This window comes from Papaver somniferum, chromosome 7 (genome assembly GCF_003573695.1).
Source record: "Papaver somniferum cultivar HN1 chromosome 7, ASM357369v1, whole genome shotgun sequence".
Taxonomy (NCBI): domain Eukaryota; kingdom Viridiplantae; phylum Streptophyta; class Magnoliopsida; order Ranunculales; family Papaveraceae; genus Papaver; species Papaver somniferum.
Window position 1 is genome coordinate 149271744 of NC_039364.1, and position 21176 is coordinate 149292919.

Here is a 21176-nt window from a genome sequence, read left to right on the forward strand (position 1 = left end):
CGTGTTGCAACCATGCCGCTGGTTGCCAGACAAAGGGTTGCAACAATCAACTTCTGTCTTTCCTCCTGAGATACGAATCTCAGCCATACAAACTTGCCACCAAACGATTTGTGGCAATCTCTTGGCTGCGACGCTAAAACCCTGATTTGGTCGTGCCAAGAGCATGCACGCGCTGCCACTGCGCCGCTGGTTGCCAGACGAAGGGTTGCAACAATCAACGGCTTCCCTTCTTACTGAGATACGAATCTCAGCCATACAAACTTGCCACCAAACGATTTGTGGCAATCTCTTGGTTACTACGGCAAAACCCTAATTTGGTCATGCCAAGAGCATGCAAGCGCTGCAACCATGCCGCTGGTTTCCAAACGAAGGGTTACAACAATCTATGGCTACCCTTCCTCCTGAGATGCAGATCTCATCCGTACAAACCTGCCACCAAACGACTCGTGGAAATGTCTTGGATGCGATGCTAACTCTTGGTCACGGCACCAACTTGGCTGCGATGCTAACTCTTGGTCACGGTACCAACTTGGCTGCGATGCTAACTCTTTGGTCACGACACCAACTTGGATACAAACGCCAAATCCTTTGGACATGCCACACGTAGCAACATGCTACACGTTTTCCACGAAAACACTCGAGACATCAAAACATGTCACAAACTGCGGGATGCTCATCAAAGTATTGATCTGGCGGTTTAGAGCGTGCGGCGTACACTACGCCCGTTACATGAAAGTTTCATAAGGGTGAGGCGGTTAGTGAATACAAGAAGTAATGGTGAAACGTTTCCTTCATTATGGAAACATCAATTCCAGGCGTTACCGTTACCACTTTCTTCCATTTACTCAACCATTTCACTTCTTACGAGACCAGGGTACGTTTCGTTGCAATTTGTATAAATAGGTCTCACCTATTTTCACCAAAGACAAGTTTTTGGTCAGGAGAATACAACACTCAGAAATCACTTGTTAGCTTTCCCATCTGTTAGCTTTCCACTTTCTGATACAAGTCGTCAAACAACTACTCTTCCCGAATCAACTATTCTGGTCTCAACACTCTCTTCTCTTCCCTCCCTAGACCAACCATTCTCCTTCACTTTGTGACTGAAGCAAGTCTGAAACGGCCATTTCTTGGTTTAGGTCGGATTTGTACAGATTGATCTCTCGAATCAAAGTACTCCCTTGCAGTACATTATTTAGGGTTTGGACTTGTTTCTCACCCACACACTCGAAATTACCGATATCATCAGAAATTTTTTTCACCCTCAAGCAGTAACCTAATATGAAACTTCTATATGTTATTAGTTGATTGAAATAGCTTCAATCGACATATTACTTTAACATTGCTGCTGTAATTTTAACAAAATAATGAGGTGTTAAACATGGAATTTGATATATAAGTGAGAAAATACTAATTTATATTAGAAGAATCAGTTCCAAAAGTATCTTCAAATGAACCTCAATTGAGGATAAAGGCAGTAGCTGGTTCACAATGAATAAATGACTGTGAGATTTCAAACAACACACAATTATATGTCATTTTATTTGTTTAGCTTGCTAGATTCATTGGTTTTTCTTAATGATTTGCTATGTTTGTGCATATAATAATAAATGACGTCTATAATGATCATAGGAATGGTATAAATTTGGGTTTTATCTTCTCTTGCATGTTATTGAAAGAATATGATCAATCTCATTTGGAATTTAAACTATTTTACCTATACAATGTTGCAACTAATTCTTTCCTCTTACAATATGTCAGGGCCGTTACTCTCCTTGCTTTCGCAATAGAAAAATTCAAGACCAGAAAGAAGGCATAAACAAATAAGAGAAGCTCCATGATTCTGGCGTCTATCACTAAAGAATAAAGTTACAGTTGCAGGACATCAACTCTCAGATTCAAAACGACATGTAGGTGGTTTGACTGTGAAGTAAATAAATTGATAGGTGAAGTGATGGTGATCTTAACTTGTCTTATCTCTTATTTGCAGATAGAAGTTCACTGGCATCGGTAAATCTATGAGGAAACGCCTGAAAACAAGATTCCTTAGTAAACACAATTCTACTGAAATACCCATGTTGTTGTGTACCTTCTAGTTACACAAGCTAAGTGGACGTGTAACTTCTAGTTACACAAACTAAATAGATGTGTAATTTCTAGTTACACATGCTAATTAGATGTGTAAACTCTTACTTACACTTACTGATTGAATGTGTAACTTCTGGTTACATAGATTTAAGTTATTACTAATAATTTATGTGTAAAATTATTTTGTTACCTTGTTAACCAAGAAATTGGGGAAATGGTTTAACTGATATATATATATATATAGAGTACCGAAGTTGTAGAAGAAGAAGGGGTTGGAGAGATGAATTCGTTATAGTGGCAATATTTATGAAACTGAGGAAAGAACATCAAGTCCTAGTAGTAGGGATTAGTAGTGGAGCTAGTGATTCTGGAAATGATGAGATTGATGATGGAATTGTTAGTAATGATTATGTAAGTTCGCGAGATAACTTGAACGATGGGGCTTTGGATGTTGGGTTGTTGGGAAACAACATTTAGATGAAGTTTGTGCTGCTAAAATATTGTTTTCTTGTATTATAAGAATGATTTAACATATTATTACTTTCCATCTATTTTGGTTATTAACGATGTTACGGTAACTTAGGACGTATACTAGTAGAAACATATTTTATTTGTTTTACATTTAAAGCTTTTGGTGACTACTTGTTGAATATGACCTTCAGTGCTTGTGTCTGTATAGTTATTGAAGGAGCTGGTGGAGGTAGTTATGCTAATTTTAGAGATGATGCGTTGGCCTGGACCTAGTGGTGGTATTAGAAGGGTACTACAAGATGGGGAGAAAACTGGTGTTAATGATTCGGTTATTTATGGTACAATTTACGTCTCTTAAAGCTTATAGAGCTGCCTAAGGGCAGCAATTCTGCGTCTACTAAGCCTGGTCGTGCATGTATTTCTTCTTCGCCGTTGGGGTTCTCTCTGTAAGTAATTATATTTCTTTTTTGAGTAGCATGCTTTTTATTATTAACTTTCCGCCATGAATATCCCCTCGCTTAAATAAGCATTGTTCTTTGATTTTAGATGTTTCCTAGTAGACATTCTGATGTACACATGCACATGCTATATGCATGTGTAACTCCTAGTTACACAAGTCGTACGGATGTGTAACTAGAAGTTACACATGCTATATTCATATGTAACACTTAGTTATACTTGTCACATGCATGTGTAACTACTAACTACACATGCTAAAATGAACAAGCATTACAACCAAAAAATTACATATGACAGGTACACAAGCCATATGGATGTGTAGTACACATCCATTTTTGTAGTCCTATTTTTATGATTGCTTTTAAATTGGTTTTATAGTTTATTCCTATTTTTAATGTGTTTCGTTTCATGTAAAACTGCTAGTTACACTAGCCAGATGCATCTTTAATTTTTCTTCTCTTTTATTTTTGATGTGCATTTTTTTTTGATACTAATTTATGTTTGTTTGTTGTTATATTTCAGGTTTCCAATAAATTCATGAAAGCTAATTGCTTATTCGTGGTATCGGTCTCGCTGGAATTGGAGTTGACGTTGAATACACAAGTCAGATGCATGTGTAACTCTCAAATACACTAGATAGATGCATATGTAACTCTCAATTACACTAGACAGATGCATGTGGAACTTCTAGTTACACATGCTAAGAAATTATTATAAATGAATACTAAAGCAATACATGTATTTTTTTGTATGCGTTCTTTTTGATGTCTATTTTTTTGTGTGTAACTTTGCACTACACATGTCATAAGGATGTGTAACTTCTGGATACACATGTCATATGCATGTGTAACTTCTGTTTACACATTCACATTATACTTTAATAATTTTGGGCCTAGATTTGATATTTTGGTCTTAAATTTAAATTTTATTTGATTTGAGGCTTGACAATATATAAAAGCGCATGGATGTCTTCTAATAACTCGGGGCCTATATTTAAACTTCTTTTAATTAAGGGCCTCATATTATTGGTTATCCATGGGTCGGGCCTTAACCTATTTTCCCCTTTATCTTTTACCCCTGAGGGGTTATTTGTGCAATGCCCACCGATATGGAAGATATTTGTAACATTCCCACGTTAATTAGATTTCTTCCTTGCATTTTAATTTAGATGCAAGTTTTATTAAGAGTATTCTCCATGTCTTTTACGGTTACAAACATGATAGAATATACATTATTATTTTTACAAAATCAGCTAAGCTTCGTCAGTCAAGTAGAATCGAAAAAAAAAATTTGGTTTTTGTATGTTTGCAGGAATTTTCCTATTAATCATGTCACACCCTTGCTCATTTTCTATTTTATGTATGAAGGAATAAACCAGAGATGGACCAAAAGGTTATTTTTTTAAAGATAAAATGGACATTTTCTAAAGTACCCCGTTTTATTCAAAAGATAAATTCCATCCAGTTAAGTGCTAGGCGGCAGTTATCTTTCCAATTCAAAGTCTTATTTACCCCTGAACTACATCTCCTTGGTAGAGAGGATAAATAATTCGACGATCCTGAAAGAGGGTGTAACGATCCTGACTAGGCTCGACGAACCTAAAAGTGGTGTAACGACCCTGAACAGGGCTCGACTAACCTGAAAAATATTGTAGAAGATTGATTCTCCACCAACCAAAAACCCCAAGACACTTGGGAATGATGAACTCTTTCATGGAATGATGAAACGAACCTGAAAATGATGACACGATCCTGAACCAAGCTCGACAAATTGGAAAATGATGGAGAAGGTAAACGTACTAACAAGTAAAGGGTAAAGAAGTAAACTTTAAAGAAAGTAAACTAGTGTTAACTAATTAGGATGGAAAACTAAACAGTTGGGACACTTTAGAAAATTTATAAAAAACGGGAGTAACAAAAATACGAGGTCAATAAAATGGGGATACTTTATAAATTCTTCCTCAAGCAAACTAGATAAAAACTGTCCATATATTTTTTAATAACTAGTATTAAAATACTAAAGGTTGTTAATGACACAATCCTAAAGATATTGTATACTAACACAAAATTGATGAAGATTATATATTTTGGTCTGATTCATCGAAACTACTCTTTAATTTATTTCAAACTTAACCAAATTTAAGAATTATTTATATGACTTCCGGGGCCACAAGTTCTTATTTGTGGAAGTCGCCCCAACAAAATTTTGGTATGTAACAATGTCGGATTATTCTTTTTCTTTTTTATTAGACGTTTGCTGCAACTCCACGCGGTTCAGTCTCATGCAGTTCTGTCACCACACGAGATATTTCTAGTAACTAAATGTAAAAGAGATGAGTAATAAAATGAATTTGATGTCAAATTAGATATTTTTGGATGTATTATGGCTAAAGATCAACATTTATCCGGCGTGTACTCACTGAGTATTATACCAGCTAATAGGTCTGATATTAGGAATATAGGAAACGAATCAACCAGTTCTAGGCTTCTATCTTGGTTCTGGGTAACATAGGTCTGATAGCCGTTGATACCCTTAATAAGTATAAGTAACTATAAGAACAACAAGTCAGAAATTTGCTTCAAATTCATTATTGTTTGGATTTTATCAAAAATAATGGTGTCGATTCGTTAAACAACCAGAGATGAACACATAAACATCGGCTTCACTTATTCATTATCTGAAATACATTATGAGTAGGTACATGCACCTCTATGCTTCTCATAACGAACATTCAACCCAAACTACATGCTGTTCGTCACAAACTGTAAGAACCAAACTAGAGTTTTTCCCTCATCAAATATCTTTCTAACCTTTATTATCACAGTTCATACACATAAGGATCCAATTTACACAAATGTTTTCCTTCGATTTCATAATAAAATGGGTATCATTCGTCTGATTTTTTTTGTTTTGTTTTGATCAATCAGCTGGGATTCGTCTGATCTTTGTATTCGTATATGGTAGGATTGATTATATAAAGACATTCATTTCGGAGAAGCCAAACAAAATGGCCCCAGGTATACTCACTAGCTCATAAATTAGATATGGAACTTTGGTTTCTACAAAAACCATAATCAAAATCGGCATCACTCAGTTTGGTCGTTCGGGAGAAGCCACTTGTTTCCCTGTATGTAGGAAATATCCATATATTGTGCTGCTTTGAAATGACCCAGTTGTTTGCTGAATGAAGCTCTGAATGTGTTATTGGCTCCTGGTCCGATACATTCATATTCACCAAAGAATACTGTCCTGCAAAACACATACAACAGAGAAACAATGAAATATTCTTCTTACTTTATAAGTTAATAACAAAATCGTTTTTGATCAAATTGAAATATAAAAGATAAAAAAAGTTGATGGTAAAATTAGGATCATCCACATACGAGTCTCTAGAGGGATCATTCATATCGTTCCAACCATCTGGAGCCACAACATCTGACATATACGTCCTTGAGAAGACGACAGTGGCATAGGGTCCCCAAGCTCGACCAAGCCATACTTTCCCAGTCCCGCGTATAATACAGTTCACAAAGGAAAACCCGGATATCTCATTCAGCGACTGCCTCCCGTGAGCTGTAATTGCTCCACTTGAACCCTCCGACACTTGGTTAGCTATAGAGTGTATCGTGCAATCCTGTCCATGTCCAAAAGCATTTTCAAATAAATTTTCTCGAACCAAGTCTTGTAAAATTTCAGCAATTAGAACTTTCTTATGGGATGAGAAGGGCTTTTAGTTTATTACCAGGTAATATGATCTAGCGTTGCCAAAGATGAAATCTATTGAGCCTTCAATGAAACATTCTCTGAAATAATGTTTTCCCTGGTCATCGTGTAGAGTGTCTTGGGCACCATAAAACCCACAACCATAAAATGCAGCTTGGTCGCCGGATATTCTAATAGCCAATGCTTGAGCTCCAGCCGTACCAGGTGATGGAGCAGGAGCTGTATTCTGCTCCAAACCCGACACAAAATTTGAAAGAAGAAAAGTCCCAAGTTATTTACGAGTATTGTGACATAATTACATGAACGAAGAAAAGTCTGAATTCATGAGTACATACCTTGAAACTAACGTTGTAAGCTCTGAAATTGGGAGCAAGAATGGAGACTGAGGAGCTGTAAATTGTCCCACCAGTGGATTTTGCTGTATCATTCCAAGTGATAAATGTTTTTCGATAACCCTGACCTTGGATTATCAAGTTTTTCTTGTTTGTATTTACAACCACCTTCTCCCTACCAAAAAAAATATGTAAGATTAACGCATACGAAGGAACTTGAATTATTGAAGAAACACATAACAAGGTTAGATTAGAGTTTACTGACCTATAGATGCCTGAATCGATTATGATTAAAATCCAAGTAGAACTGTAATCAGGAACGGCATCAACAGCTTTTTGTATGCTTCGAAAGTTGCCACATCTTTTCTGATCAACAGTCAAGACTTTCGACACTTTATATTCGGAAATTAGTTTGGAAACCCATTTGTTTTTGTTACATCTATGCCTCCTGTGATGATGATGATGGTGGTGGTGGTGACCTTTGGATAGTCTGTAGGGAATGTCCCATAAGAATGAAGCAAAGTCAGTCAGAGCTACTTTCAAAGAACCACTACTAGTACTAAAATCAGTTTGACTAGGGGAGGAACTAGTCGTGCTAAGAGCAAGAAAAATGGAGACGAGGACAACAGAAAAAGCTGAAATCCAAAGCAGGAAGTTGGTTTTTGTTATTCTAGTTGAGGTGTTATCAGTTTTGTTGTCCATGTTTGGTAGTACACTAGTACTAGTGCAGATGGCAGAGTAGAGAGAAAGGTTTAGGAATAGGTGGAATGATTTATGTTTTAAAGGACAAATGATTAGTTGCTTGATATTCACGTATTGGTAGTTTTATATGTTAGGAGTGTTGGTAACTTAAGCATCTGCCATACAGATAGATTGCAGCTTTTGATTAAAAGTAAGTGGAGAAGGAAATAGTACAAGTTTGAAGGATCATCACGTTAAGCAATAAGCAGTGCTCCAAGTTTGGAAAATATTGAAGTTTTCTTGTTATGATAAAAGTAGGGATGATGGTAGAGTTGTAAGACTTTAACACTGGACAAAGAAAAAAGAAAACAATGTGTTGTATTTTTCATAGGCCGTTAAATTTCAATAAGATTAGTGTTCACGCATAATTCACCATGCTAAAACATTACTAGTTCTTTTTTGGTTATGATGGATTATTGTGACAGAACAGTATAGGTTGCTTGTTTTGAAAAACAGTTCTAGAAAAAGATCTACATATGTCATATGTGTGTGTGGCAGATCTATATGATGTAAGAAAAAGATGAGCCCCCCATCATGGAACTTGTAGGCGAATAATCAAATTCGGATAGGTGTCCTGCCCTAAAACCATTTGGTTGTTTTCTTCTATTGGTAACAGAAATGATCCCCGTTTCAAGTCAACATCATTTTCTTTGATTAAATAGTTCGGATAAACTTAAATGTTATTCAATCATAATCAATCATTCATTGTAAAGTTCAACAAGGAATTCTGCACCAAAAGTATGGCTTAAAAATTCAAAGGTTATACTAATGGTAACAAGATGCTTGCATTACTAAAATCATTTGTCTACACTGATCAACCAGTGATTATCCACTTTGGTAATTACTCATATATTTGCTCAAAGCATATGCCTCTTTACTAAGGGCAACTCTAGTCTCATGGAGTTGGCAAAAATTAATTAAAATAATAAAATAAAATAATTATCCAATTTTTATCAAAAATTTACAGGGAGATTATTGAAGAAAAAGCTAAGAAAAAAGAACGAGGGGATTAGGCCAAAACCTCAATAGAGAAAAGAACATAAAAAATAGAATAAAAGCATGTTACACTTATCAACGATAAGAAGACAGTACCGATCTAGCCAGACGCAACTATTTTGAAGTATTGACTAAGGGGGAGTGATACATATCACCGTAGTATTATTGTCAAAGTTGTGATATAATTGAACTTTGATGCTATGTAATAATACTATGACATTGTATAACAATAATTGAGAACATTTGTTTTCTTATTGTTATGGCTACGGATCTTCAACAACAATGATGCTGAGTTGAACACGTTCACAATCACCGGGGTACTTGGAGTGACGAAGAATTTAAGGAATGTTAAAGAACTAAGGAAATCAAGCATGTTATATGAGGAGCTACAAAGTTTATTTATTTTCTAATCTATATATATTGATAGTTTTGTCACTAAAATTGACAAAGAGGGAGATTGTTAGAGCACTGCTCGGTCGCAAGCGTTGCTATCTCAAGCTTGTTTATCAAGTTTAAGTGATCAAAACTATAAGTCTTGATTTCTAGTCTACTTATAGATATGTCTCGGATTAGGATAGAATGTATAGTTGAGCTTTAGACTTCACGACGTTCATTGATTGAAGACGAGGATCTACTGAGGAGAGCTTGGAGGAACTTCATCAACAAAAGGTATGTGGAGACTAAAACTTATCTATCACTCAAAAGTTTATTATATTCTATCTCCTAATGAGACTAAGTCATATAGCTATATAGACTTTTACATTATACACATTTGATATTTCGAGCTGAGTTTAACTCGCTTGTATCTTTCTCGAAATATGTGTTGGAAAGATTTTTGCTTTAACTACGTTCTTCATTATTCTTGAGGAGTTTAGTTGGAAAAACAGTTTATTTGTTGGACACTAAATAATGACTCAAAAGATGATCATGTGAAAATTGCCTTGAAAAATCTTACATGATTTGTGTGAGACGATCATTTGATGTAGAATCAGAATGTTTCGTATTGATCATTCGATCACTTGAAAATTACTTATAAGCTAATAGTTTCTATGAGACAGCTATTGTCGTCTTCTAAAGATGTCTCAATGATTTAAATGGGATTTTAGAACAATTAAACCATTGTCTGGATATAACACAGTATGCATACCAGTATGCAAACTGTTGTAGTATGATTCGGGTCCGGGAACCAAGTTTGAGTACCAGTATGCGAAGGTTTTAGCTGTCAAAGTCCGGGAACCAAGTTTGCATACCGGTATGCGAACTGTTTCACCTGAGTTAGGTCCGGTGCGACAGTATGCATATCCGTTTGCGAAATGTCGGACGTAACCAAAGTTCGGAACTTAAATTTGCGTACCCGTTTGCAAACTAAGTTGGTTTAGGTTCTAAAATCGGTTAAATATGATTTCATACTCATGAAAAAATACATTTACAAATTACGGAATGCAATTTTTGCAAACCGTGGCTAAAATGCTCATGAACTGATTCTTTTGAATCAATCCGATTTTGTATCAATTGTGTCTTGTATACTTCTATGAAAATATAAACAATTGAACAACTCTATGAGTAACACAATTATATTCATTTGATTATCATTTGATCTAGAAGTGTTAGATGAATGTGATTAATACAAAAGTGTTCATATGGCTAACTTCGGTTAACTGTTATTGAGCCAAACTCAATATACACGTTTAGGTACGGTTACCCATATCTAAATATTCATTTGTGTGTAACAAGCTAAGACCATCTAATGGTGGAAAGATATTTCTTTGGTTTTAAGCAAACTTAGCTTGAATCTTAAATCATGATTTCATCTAACGGTGAATATTGATTGCTTTGTTTCAAAGTTATCAAACCATGATTTGAAGACTATATAAGGGAGAACTCTAGCAACTGGAAAACCTAATCCCCACACCTCTTGTGTGATACTAGTTGCGACTAGAGTCGATTCTCCTTTAACCTAGGTTTTTCCTAAAACCATTATAGGTTAACGACTTGAAGACTTCATTGGGATTCTATAGCCAGACCCAACTATTTTCTCTGTAGTTGTGTGCTCTGATCTTACTTGTTCTATCGTATTGAGTACTATCGTCTCTAAGATTTGCTCGAGATTTATCTCCGATAGGTAAGATATAGAAATTAATCACAAATCTCTTTGTATCATTCTTTATGATTCCACAATAACTTGTTCTACTACCATATAGTTAAGTTATTGTGAGGTGATTGATATTTCTAGGTTTTTCTACGAGAATATAAGATCGGATTATCAATTGGTTCATGTTCACCTTGATTTATCAAAAGACGGAACAAAACTTTATAGGTATTTTTGTGGGAGATGGGTTTATCTATCAGAATAGACTTTTCCGTGGGAGACAGATTTTTTTTTATAAAGTCTTCGACTTTGAATCGTAACAACTCTTAGTTGTGGGTGAGATCAGCTAAGGAAATCAAGTTCGTAGAATCCTGCTGGGTTTCAGAGGCGTAAGGAACGCGAATGTACCTTAATCGGTGTAATACTTGGTTAGGGATCAACTACATTCCAGTCCGAAGTTAACTTGTAGTAGGCTAGTGTCTGTAGCGGCTTAATTCAGTGTGGTGTTCAAATCTGGACTCGGTCCCGGGGTTTTTCTGCATTTGCGGTTTCCTCGTTAACAAAACTTTTGGTGTCTGTGTTATTTCTTTTACGCGTTATATTTGTTTATATAATTGAAATATCACGGGTTGTGCATAGTTCAATCAATTGGTAAATCCAACCTTTGGTTGTTGATTGAAATTGATTGACACTTGAACATTGGTCTTTGGTACCGTTCAAGTTGTTTCTCATAATAATCAGGCTCACGGTTTTTTATCTTTTTGATTTGTTGATTACATTGAGAAATAGAGATATAACTCTTGGATATATTTCCTTGATTGAGTCTGACTGTTTAGTTGATTCTCTTGGAATTATATTGGAGTTAGTCCATACAGATAGTCGAACGAAATATTATGTGTGGTTGTTATACCCCCGCTTTTCCAATCACAGTCGTGAATCTGCCGAGTTTTCATTTTTCGGGACAATCCCAGAATATTACGGCTAGGTTACTAGACAATCCTAGCCGTAGATTTGCGGAAAACTCATATACTTGATAACTTTCTTAATAATGGCTAGTTCGTGTCGGCATAAAACCTAGTTTGATGGTTGTGAAAACCCAAGACGACTTCACTTATAAACTACACTTTGTTGATGTTGTTGTACCTTAAGTGAAGCTTAAAAGGGCATCCGTAGTACTTCGTACTGTGAGATCCCTTCTTCCTCGTGGTTTTTGATTTATATCCATAGCCCTCTTCCAGTGACTCTCGTACTTTCCACTGCACTCACAAACTATTTGAAAGTTGGTGTCTCTAACTTGTTTATTCTGCACTATTATACACATCTTTTCCATCCCTTGTGCTCGAACCTATTTCTTTGCATCTTCTTTATCTTTCCACTAATAGTTGTTTGCACGGCGAGCACTTGTATCCATTGAAACTTGAACAGGTGGGGGTTGGTATTCCATCGTAACGTATGGTACAATCTATAATAAAATGAAATATCATATCATTGGTTGAAAATAAATTCTAAAAATAGAGAAAACGGCTGGGTCGACAAGGGAAATTCTAGTTGTTAACAAGTCCACGGGTTGGAACTCAGATCAAACCCAACCGTAGGAAAATTTTACGGCTGCGTCGACAAGGGATATTCTAGCAGTAATTTGACTGTTTTCTTAGAATGTTTGGACGGTTTAACTTGCGGCCTAGAAAACAGGTCATAAATAAAAATTGGTTTGGCAACCCAGCCGTAAGAAAAATACACGGATGGGTATCCCAACTCGCACCAACAACATTAAACAACATTTAATATTCCCATGCAAAGTGGGGAAAATCTGGCCGTAAGTTTGTATTTATGCTAAGTTTTATCGTTCTAGTTGTAAGTCTTCTATGGCGGATGGGAGTTCATCAAGAAAGAGTCGTTAAACCTGATACGACCAGCGGTTCATGGTTTCCCAGCCCTGATCAGACCTGACGGCTAGAAACCTAGGGTTTTAGGAAAGAAAAAAATAGAACTTCTTGCAATTTTGAACTTGAGAACTGAAATTGGAGTTAGATTAGAGGTATACCTGGTTATCTTGAGCAGTCATTTCTTCGATTTCTTCTTGGGTTGGTCCTTCAAAATCATCGTAAGGTTCATAACGGTTATGTTGAGTTTGAGAAAAAAAAATATGATTTTCCGAAAAATCAGCAAAGAACTGATCGTTGTTGATGGGTATTAATATGTTATCGAATTTTGAAGATGAAGATTCGCTTACATCAAAACTCTTGTTTGAATCACTCGTTTGAATTTTCCCCAAACTTTTTCTTTTCTTCTCCCTCTGATTTTTTTTCTTTTTTATTTATTTTGATTCAAACGCTTAACTCATGGTTAATGATATTAATCACATTCATTATCACTAATTAAAATGGAGGTATATTAGCTATTATATGAAATGCTGAGATAAGGGATCATATGGATTACTATTTCATGACCCTATGCAACCCAAAATCCAGCGGTGTGCAGCCCCAATAATTGGATAAGTACTCCCACATTCTTGAACTTGAACGAGAATAATAAATAACCAATTGGCGTCCTGCCGGGAATTTATCTGGTCTTCTAGTAAGAGAAAGGATCACCCATTTCAAATCAATGTCATACTCTTCAACTTAAATCACGAACATTTGCGATTCTGATTCAGTCACAGAAGACAATGAATTATGCAACAGAAGCCATGGCTATCGAATTCAAAAGTTATATATCCCCTCCCCTACAGCATTTAGCCGGTGATTATCCAATTGGTTAATACCTTGGTTAAGGATCTGTGAGCTAATACAAAAGTACCAACAATGCAGATACAAAAGTACAGCATGCAAGTATAAGGTAAATTCATTTCACTAATCAAAATTTTCAAAATGCTTACAGTTCCATATGATTTGACATACAGTAGAGATTTCTATCTAATTTTAATTTCTGCCCCTATATGTTTTCTTCTAGTATACTACATTTCTATTTTTCCTTTAGTTGCTAACAGTATTGGACATCAATCCTGATGAACCAATGGTGAAATTCCTTTTACTTTATACACCACTAACTGAATATAAAAGAAAGACTACTATATACATCCAAAACAAAAGGCACTGCAAGAAACTGCTGCTGAAATCTCACTATAGTTAACTCAAAAAAATTAATTGATCATCAAAAAACTTTCGGCATTCATACACGGGGGAACAGGCTTCTCTAGCATCGATGTCCCTTGAAAGACCATCATTTGGCAATTCCTTCTATACTTGTTCAACTGCAATGATAACAATTCCTCTATATTATAAGCTATCTGCTGCAAACTACATACAGAAAGACTGATGAAATATCAAAAAAAAAGTATCTCTCACCTTCTCTTGGTTTATCTTCTTAAAGCCAAATTTATTTGTCCATATGGATTCTGCTTCTTCAGCAGCTGGGAGTACTAAAGTTTCTACTTTAAGATACCCCAAAAGCAGCTCGATGCAAGAAAACAGCGACTGGAAGTAACCCTATAATGCAAAAAAGGACTATTCATGAAAAGGTTGCCACAGGAAACCCAAACAAACAAACATATAATGCAAAAACGAATGACATAACTTGAATCCAGTTTGATAGACTTACCCGTCCTTGGACTTCACTACTGGTAGCAACCAAAGGAAGTTCAGCAATTTTTTGTCCAAAGATCCTAAGAATAGCAGCAGATACGACAATCGAACTGCATAGGGCAATATATTTTGAAATGAGAATATATTACAGAATATTAGAGGCTAAACCATGATCAAGATATATTCTTACTTTGATGTCAGTACTGCACAATACATTCCTCCAAAGTCTTGATCCCTTATAACTCTTCTGCAGATTTCAGCCATAAAAGAAGCAAGTAAAAGTCAGCTGCAAGACACTCTACAGAAGGTATAGAAAAGAGAGGAAGCCAATCAAATAAAGCAGAACTGATGCAGCGGAAGATCTCTGCTTACCCAAGAACCATCGCAGGGATGAGGTCGCGACCGCTTTTTAAGTCAATGATGGGATCGAAGTGATCCTAAGAAAGAAAAACACGGATATAAGACATGTAATCAAAAACTGCACAAGATGTGTGATGTGTGATGAGAAAAACAAAGCTTTAAAGAGAAGGTAAATCAATAAATAAAGGTCTTTTTAGCCAATCCACAGTAAGACAAGCGATAACACTATTCAAGATGTTGAAGAAGAAAATGTTGACTGGATCCATAAGTAAGGGTTCAATATTGGCAGGATCTTTGCTAGAAAGCTAAATGTATTTCCAATAGCATGGTGAATTGACCAATACTTACACGAAAGATGGCGACAGCCTTAGAAAGAAACAATTTCGAGTCGGCAGTAGCAAGCTTCCCACTAAGAAGGCTCCATCTTAGATCAAGATCACCATTATCACTTGAGCATTTCTCCATATGCTTTGTCTTTATCAAACCTGAAAGAGACTCCGGGAGCTCCAAAGGTTTACGCTCAAGCAACTGGTGCAGAGTTGTGTGAATTGCTTTGCAATCTGTGCAACAAAACCACTCCCCTTCTGGCAATTCCTGTTATGTAGGCCAAAATCACATTTCAGTCGGGGAAACCTAATATTGCAAACCATACAGATACTGTAATACTGAGGTCAAACATGAAAACATAATAACATTTGACTGTGTGCAAACCTCTAAATCCGCCATGTTGTGATCCTTCAGACAACCAACATGATATTCCTTTTCGCACTGGGAAAATGAACCAAGCAATTGAGTGACACCCTTAAGTAAACATAATTTTCTTGAACAATCACCTTTAAAACTCGTACAGGAAATGAAAAAGTGAGACGAATGTCAATGTACCTGATCACAAAGTAGAACTGTGCCTGGTCCGAATCCTGATTTGCAAAAACTGTGGGCTCTAGATCACGAGAATAAAGAGTGTAAGCTCATGCCAAAACAATGAGACCAAAAATCAAATAATTCATCATTTGAGTTCACATAATGCAACAGAATAACTTATGAAGTGGATAGGCCTCACTATCATCAGATGTAAGATCTAACTGAACAAAATAAAATGCTTCTAAACATCTGTTCATTGACAATGTAGCCCACCTGCATAATGCACATCCACCAACTTCAACGTCTTGTGTTTTGACAGTTCGGATGCATCGCTGATAAATCTGTTTTATAGGATCATCTCCTAACACTCTGCCAGCTGCTATTGCATTAGCATTGTACTCACAGAATTTCTCCCTTTGGTACATCTGTTGGCAGTGGGAACAATACCATTTACCAGGTGGGAGGTTGGACAAACCCACACAGTCTGTAAAAAGAAAATGCAGATTAGAGCTATATCACAGATGTGTACCACAAAGAAGCATCTAAACGGGATAAAAACAAATTTAATCAACCAGACATGATATTATCAAGATACAAGACGAAGTGGTTAAAATGTTTCACTTTCCAACATGAGGATTAACTGTTATAAATCATGTCAGAAGCTCTTTTGAAGCCACTGACCAAAAGGAAACCTCAAGGCACACTAACGTCTCTAGAAGATTCTATGGAAGTGACACCACCCTGTACTAAGTTAAAAGGAGAGAAAAAGAAAGGAAAAAGATGCAGCTGAACAAATATAATCATAAGAGTAAACTCACCTCTGTGAAAAGCTCTGGGGCATCCGTCACAAAGCAAAAGGTCTCCAAAGTCCGCGCATATGCTGCAAAGGTCATCATTTTCACGAGGAGAAAAATGTGGATCTTTCGACAGAGATACTGATAATTCATGAAGAGATACCCCATTGGATGTGTAGATGTTTAGGTAACTGACCAATCACAATAAAAAAATTAGTTACATAAATGGATAAGTAAAGTAATTTTCATACATTCTAAATTTGTTACTCACGGTTTGCGGCGTGAGGCCCAACCGGCATGAGCTTCAAACACTGAAGGGCTGACCTGATCAGCAAAGATATAAAACATCAGTATTTTTTACTAAACAATTACAATGACCTTCCGACGTTAAATAAAATTTCCACAATTACGCCCAATGATCAATATTTCAATACCAGAGTTAAACTGCTGGAGGATAGATAACCTCTAGGCGTACACCAATGACTACTCAGGACAATCAAATAGGATTGATCCTTGTTAATCAACCACATGGTTCAAATCAGTTCATTTGTAAACAAAGCAAAAGGAAATTGTATGGTTTAGAGAGCAACTATTAGGAGCTATCAAGAAAAAGAAAAAAAACTATTAACGTGATGTATAATAAATGAATAAAAATCTGGTAGTAGTAAGAGTACCACATCGTTGCAGCAGCCACAGAGAATTCCAGAACCCCTTTTAGAGCCTTCTAGCAATTTCTGGCCAATATAAGGTTCGTCAGAAAAAAGAAAAAAAAAACGACAAGCAAATCTAACAACAAACGGAGCAGTAAGCACAAGTTTTTTCTTGTGTTTGTTCACTGATACAACCTGACCGCGATGATAATAACCGAGTTCAGCTCCGTCATGTAAACCACCTTCTTCAAAGACCAACTTATGCAAATGCACATCCCTTCAACGATAAACAATAACGTTTACTTAATGCCTTATATCAGAAGCTAAATAAGATACGTACAACAGAATGGTCATAAATAGATTCTACCAGAAAACAGAATACGAACTTTTTAGTTAGCCTCCCTCGGATATTCGTTGTCCGTGGAGCAAATTCTGAAGGTAAAACTGCTTTTGATGATCTGAAGAAGACATAAATGTATCAGGAGAAAGCGAGATATATCTATCAATATAAAGAAGGATATGATAAAAGTAGATCTAATTAGAATATCAAAGAAGATTGTTCCTCTAGCTTTAGTTCACATTTACAGCCACAAATACTATGGTAGCCATATTGTTATTGCAACAAAACAGTGAAGAGCTCTGTGGCTTTTAAAACATACCAAAATCAAGTTTTTGACTAGTTAGGAGCATAAGGTACTAGGGAATGAAAGCAGGAAAATGCCAAAATAAAATTCAACCTTGACAAATAGATATAATGGACCCAAAAATAGATAAGAACAAAGAGAATTATTACCCCATAAAAAATCTCAACCAGAGTAAACTGCATACCTTGTTTTAGTACCAGATGTCCATGATACGTTTGCTTGGGACTTCCTTGATTCCAGGCATTGTGTGCATAACGTTGCTGCCCTATTCATGGGAGACCGATGAAGATGTCCTAAGATCGAAACGTAAGTGTGACAAAGAAAGTCATTCTTATCAGTTGAAACACAGTGATTATAACAAAGGACAAATAAACAAATCAACTCCACTGCAAAACGCAAAAATGGCCGACTTCTACAGCTTAATAACCTAAGTTATGTTTTAAATCAAGGGTTGAGTGGTGCAATGCCTACCTTTGCAATCACTGCAGATGGTTGTCTTGTTGACAGATGGCGAAGAACAGACTGCATTTTTAATTGTTGATTGTAATGTGTCCAAAGGAGCATTCCTGCATGCATTCATCACATAGCGGAGGTTGTTCCCATTCTCCAAATAAATATAATCAGCAGCACGTTTATTTCCACTACCAGCATGCCTCTCAAATTCCATGGGGCTGACAACCTATATTTATCATGGCAAACATTCTTACACTCAATCATTCTTATATACAGTCGAAGTGTTCGACATGAGACCGCTGAATAATAATGACATCATAAAACTAACCAACTATTCTCACCTTGCGCCCATTGCAGAAACTACAGAAACACAAAATCCCAGACTTTTCAATTTTTCCATGAAGCCCTTCTTTCTACAGAACATCATTACAAATCAAAATTGCAATCAGCTGAGTATATGCAAACAAAAAGAATCAGCAAAAATACAAAAAAGAGTTTAGGGTGTTGCAAAACGTACCTTCTTACCGAATATGTAACTGACATGCAATCCTTCAAGAAAACCAGTACCAAGAAGCTCATTAAGCTTTGTTGGAAACTTTGTCAACCCAATCTTTTTAGACATTTTCATTTCTAGCTTATTACTTGAAGGTGCTCTTATACATTCACCTTCTACAACCTGTTGATTCTTGCAAGAACTATCCGATTCAATAGCTTCTTCATTCTCAGAAGCAGGAATCTCCCTCGTCTCTTTCTTCCGCAAACGAGAATAGAATATTACGGGTCTCTCCGACACACCATTATTGCCATCAATCAAGTTTGGGGGTTCCTCTGTTTGCAAAGAACCAACAAGATTAATGCTGGGTTCTTCACAAATTAAAGATTTCTTAACTTCATTAGACTCTTCACAAACTGGTAATACAGTGGCATCAATTCTCTTTTCCCCTTCCTTACTCAAATCAGTCCCCATAACCAAATTCCTTTCAAATTTTTCATCATTTTCCAAATTCTTGAATCTCTTATTTCCGGAAGAAGAAGAAAAAGATGGATTTAGAAGTTTAGTAGCTCTAGTTCTTCCAATAGAACCATCCAGTACTTCAGATTGACCCTTTAATGCAAAAGCAAATTCACGTTTTAAACCACTTCTAGGTCCTGATAACAACACAAACTCTTCCGATTCAACACACTTCACCATTTTCCAGACAAAATTAATCAATCAATTGATTTTTTTCAGATAAACATTGATTGAAATTTTGACCTGCAAAAATTCAAACAAATTAACAGCTGAATCAGAACAAGAAACTAAACAGTAAACAAGAAATCAGGTTAATTTTACCTTGAATTTATTCATGAAAACTAGTAGAAGATGAAGAGAGAAAAACTTAAGAATTTACCTCAGAGAAGAGAGGTGAGATGAGGGATTCAGGGTTTTTCTTACAAGTCAAGTTTTCATACTAGTTACGGAGAAGAAAGACATAGATAAATGTAGTCGATTACTAATGAGAGAATGAAATGACAAAAGAGTCCATTCATTGATTTTTTATTGACAGGTTTACCCTCGAATCAAGTGCTTATAAGGTTGGCCGTTGTCGTAATTGTGTGTATTGTTGTGGTACGTTTTTGGGTTTTGAGGATTAGTGAAAGCAAAGGGTAAAAATATTTTGATTTTTATAATTTGGATGATGAGTAGGAATAGTTAATTGGGGGAGTGTTTATTAATTTAGTAATAAATAAATTTCGTTTTTAAAAATTTAGAAAGAGATATCGGCCGTTGATTTGGTGATCTTGAGATCATACTGATGCAGAAGAATTGACGTCACCATCCGACCGCTGGAGTCCAAAATCTGTGAGACAAGGGATTCCGGTTTCTTTTTGCATTTCGTGTTAGAGGGAGGAGGAAATATAAGAATTTCACGTCCTTTGCCTTATAAAATTAAAAAATATAAGAATTTCACGTCCATTTCTAATAAAATTAAAAATCCATACAATGTGCACGTGCAACATTTTCCTTTTTAAACATCCCTTGCATCATAGAGACAATATAAAAATAAAGAAAGGTAATTTGAGAAAAAAAAATGAGTTTTTCTCGAATCACATCCATTAATACCGTAATTATTTCTTATTTTTCTAAGAAAATAAAATTTATTTTAGAAGTATCTTCTTTTATAGAAGGGATGGGGTTTTAATTTTTATATTAAGAAAATTAAAACTTGACAAATCTCAAGCTCTGGTTGTAAGATCATCTCCAAACGTGTTTAAACATTATATTTTAGATGGATATTAAAAAACTCAGAAGCTATTAGCAGGATCCAAGATAGAAGCTCGAGATTTTACAGTGTCTTCTCAACCGTTAGACGAAAATTAAGTGATATTACATAGATGGCTAAGATCTTTGAACTTGATCTAGATAATCCGAATTGAATTATCGTCTACCATAATAAAATTATTATTGTATAAATTTCAGTTAATGATATTGTGTAAATTAATTTTCATTGAAGAACAAGATCAAACAGAAACTGTCAATTATTTTCCTTGTTAATAATTTTTTTATGAATTTTCTTTCTGTCGATAACCTTTATCATACCTAAAAATTAAAACTTCCATTGAATCAGAACTTATCTTGGTCAAATCTTTATCCGAATCAAGAATGCATTCAAAATATTAGACTTAAATCCAATATGCACTAAGGAAGAAAAAAAATGGGGCTAATAATTATCCAGGTAAAGATGAGAGAAAGATCAAAAAACCATAGACTCGGTAATGAAGAGAATGGGAGAAAAAATCAATCTCAAAACAAATAATAACTAATAAGTATAACTATTAATTCATATATAAGTAATTGTAGAACAAATATACAAGATAGTTTATATAGAATACCTGGTAAGACTAATATGTAGCGAGCTATTGCACACCTTGTAGCATGAACAGTTTTGC

The 21176-nt window shown here is 35.6% G+C and overlaps 2 protein-coding genes across 3 annotated transcripts; both read right to left on the reverse strand.

Moving 5' to 3' along the window:
• Positions 1-5660: 5660 nt before the first annotated feature.
• LOC113293064 (probable pectinesterase 15) lies at positions 5661-7927 on the reverse strand. The gene is made up of 5 exons (XM_026541830.1): positions 7339-7927; positions 7077-7248; positions 6761-6967; positions 6402-6652; positions 5661-6267 (listed from the first exon to the last, which is right to left on the reverse strand). Exons 1-5 carry the CDS (start codon positions 7773-7775, stop codon positions 6105-6107), a joined length of 1230 nt encoding a protein of 409 aa, XP_026397615.1. The 5' UTR covers positions 7776-7927; the 3' UTR covers positions 5661-6104.
• Positions 7928-13718: 5791 nt separating this feature from the next.
• Positions 13719-19693, reverse strand: LOC113298721. Of its 2 annotated transcripts, none has more exons than XM_026547541.1 (19): positions 19579-19693; positions 18763-19500; positions 18587-18658; positions 18264-18471; positions 17977-18085; positions 17535-17606; positions 17344-17425; positions 17173-17232; positions 16770-16822; positions 16523-16689; positions 15978-16188; positions 15726-15783; positions 15555-15611; positions 15192-15437; positions 14856-14920; positions 14674-14730; positions 14500-14593; positions 14247-14387; positions 13719-14152 (listed from the first exon to the last, which is right to left on the reverse strand). In XM_026547541.1, exons 2-19 carry the CDS (start codon positions 19435-19437, stop codon positions 14042-14044), a joined length of 2538 nt encoding a protein of 845 aa, XP_026403326.1. In that variant the 5' UTR covers positions 19438-19500; positions 19579-19693; the 3' UTR covers positions 13719-14041. The 2 variants fall into 2 exon arrangements, with proteins under 2 accessions (XP_026403326.1, XP_026403325.1); XM_026547540.1 differs by having other exon boundaries at positions 19637-19683.
• Between the last annotated feature and the right edge of the window lie 1483 nt (positions 19694-21176).

Excerpts from the sequence above, each read along its gene's own strand:
- LOC113293064 (XM_026541830.1), bottom strand. The coding sequence starts at position 7,775 with ATGGACAACAAAACTGATAACACCTCAACTAGAATAACAAAAACCAAC. Across the intron at positions 7,249-7,338 it reads ATCGATTCAGGCATCTATAG|GGAGAAGGTGGTTGTAAATA; the intron begins GTCAGTAAACTC and ends TTTTTTTGGTAG. Across the intron at positions 6,968-7,076 it reads CTTACAACGTTAGTTTCAAG|AATACAGCTCCTGCTCCATC; the intron begins GTATGTACTCAT and ends GGTTTGGAGCAG.
- LOC113298721 (XM_026547541.1), bottom strand. The coding sequence starts at position 19,437 with ATGGTGAAGTGTGTTGAATCGGAAGAGTTTGTGTTGTTATCAGGACCT. Across the intron at positions 15,438-15,554 it reads ACAACATGGCGGATTTAGAG|GAATTGCCAGAAGGGGAGTG; the intron begins GTTTGCACACAG and ends CCTACATAACAG. Across the intron at positions 14,731-14,855 it reads ATCCCTGCGATGGTTCTTGG|AAGAGTTATAAGGGATCAAG; the intron begins GTAAGCAGAGAT and ends TGAAATCTGCAG.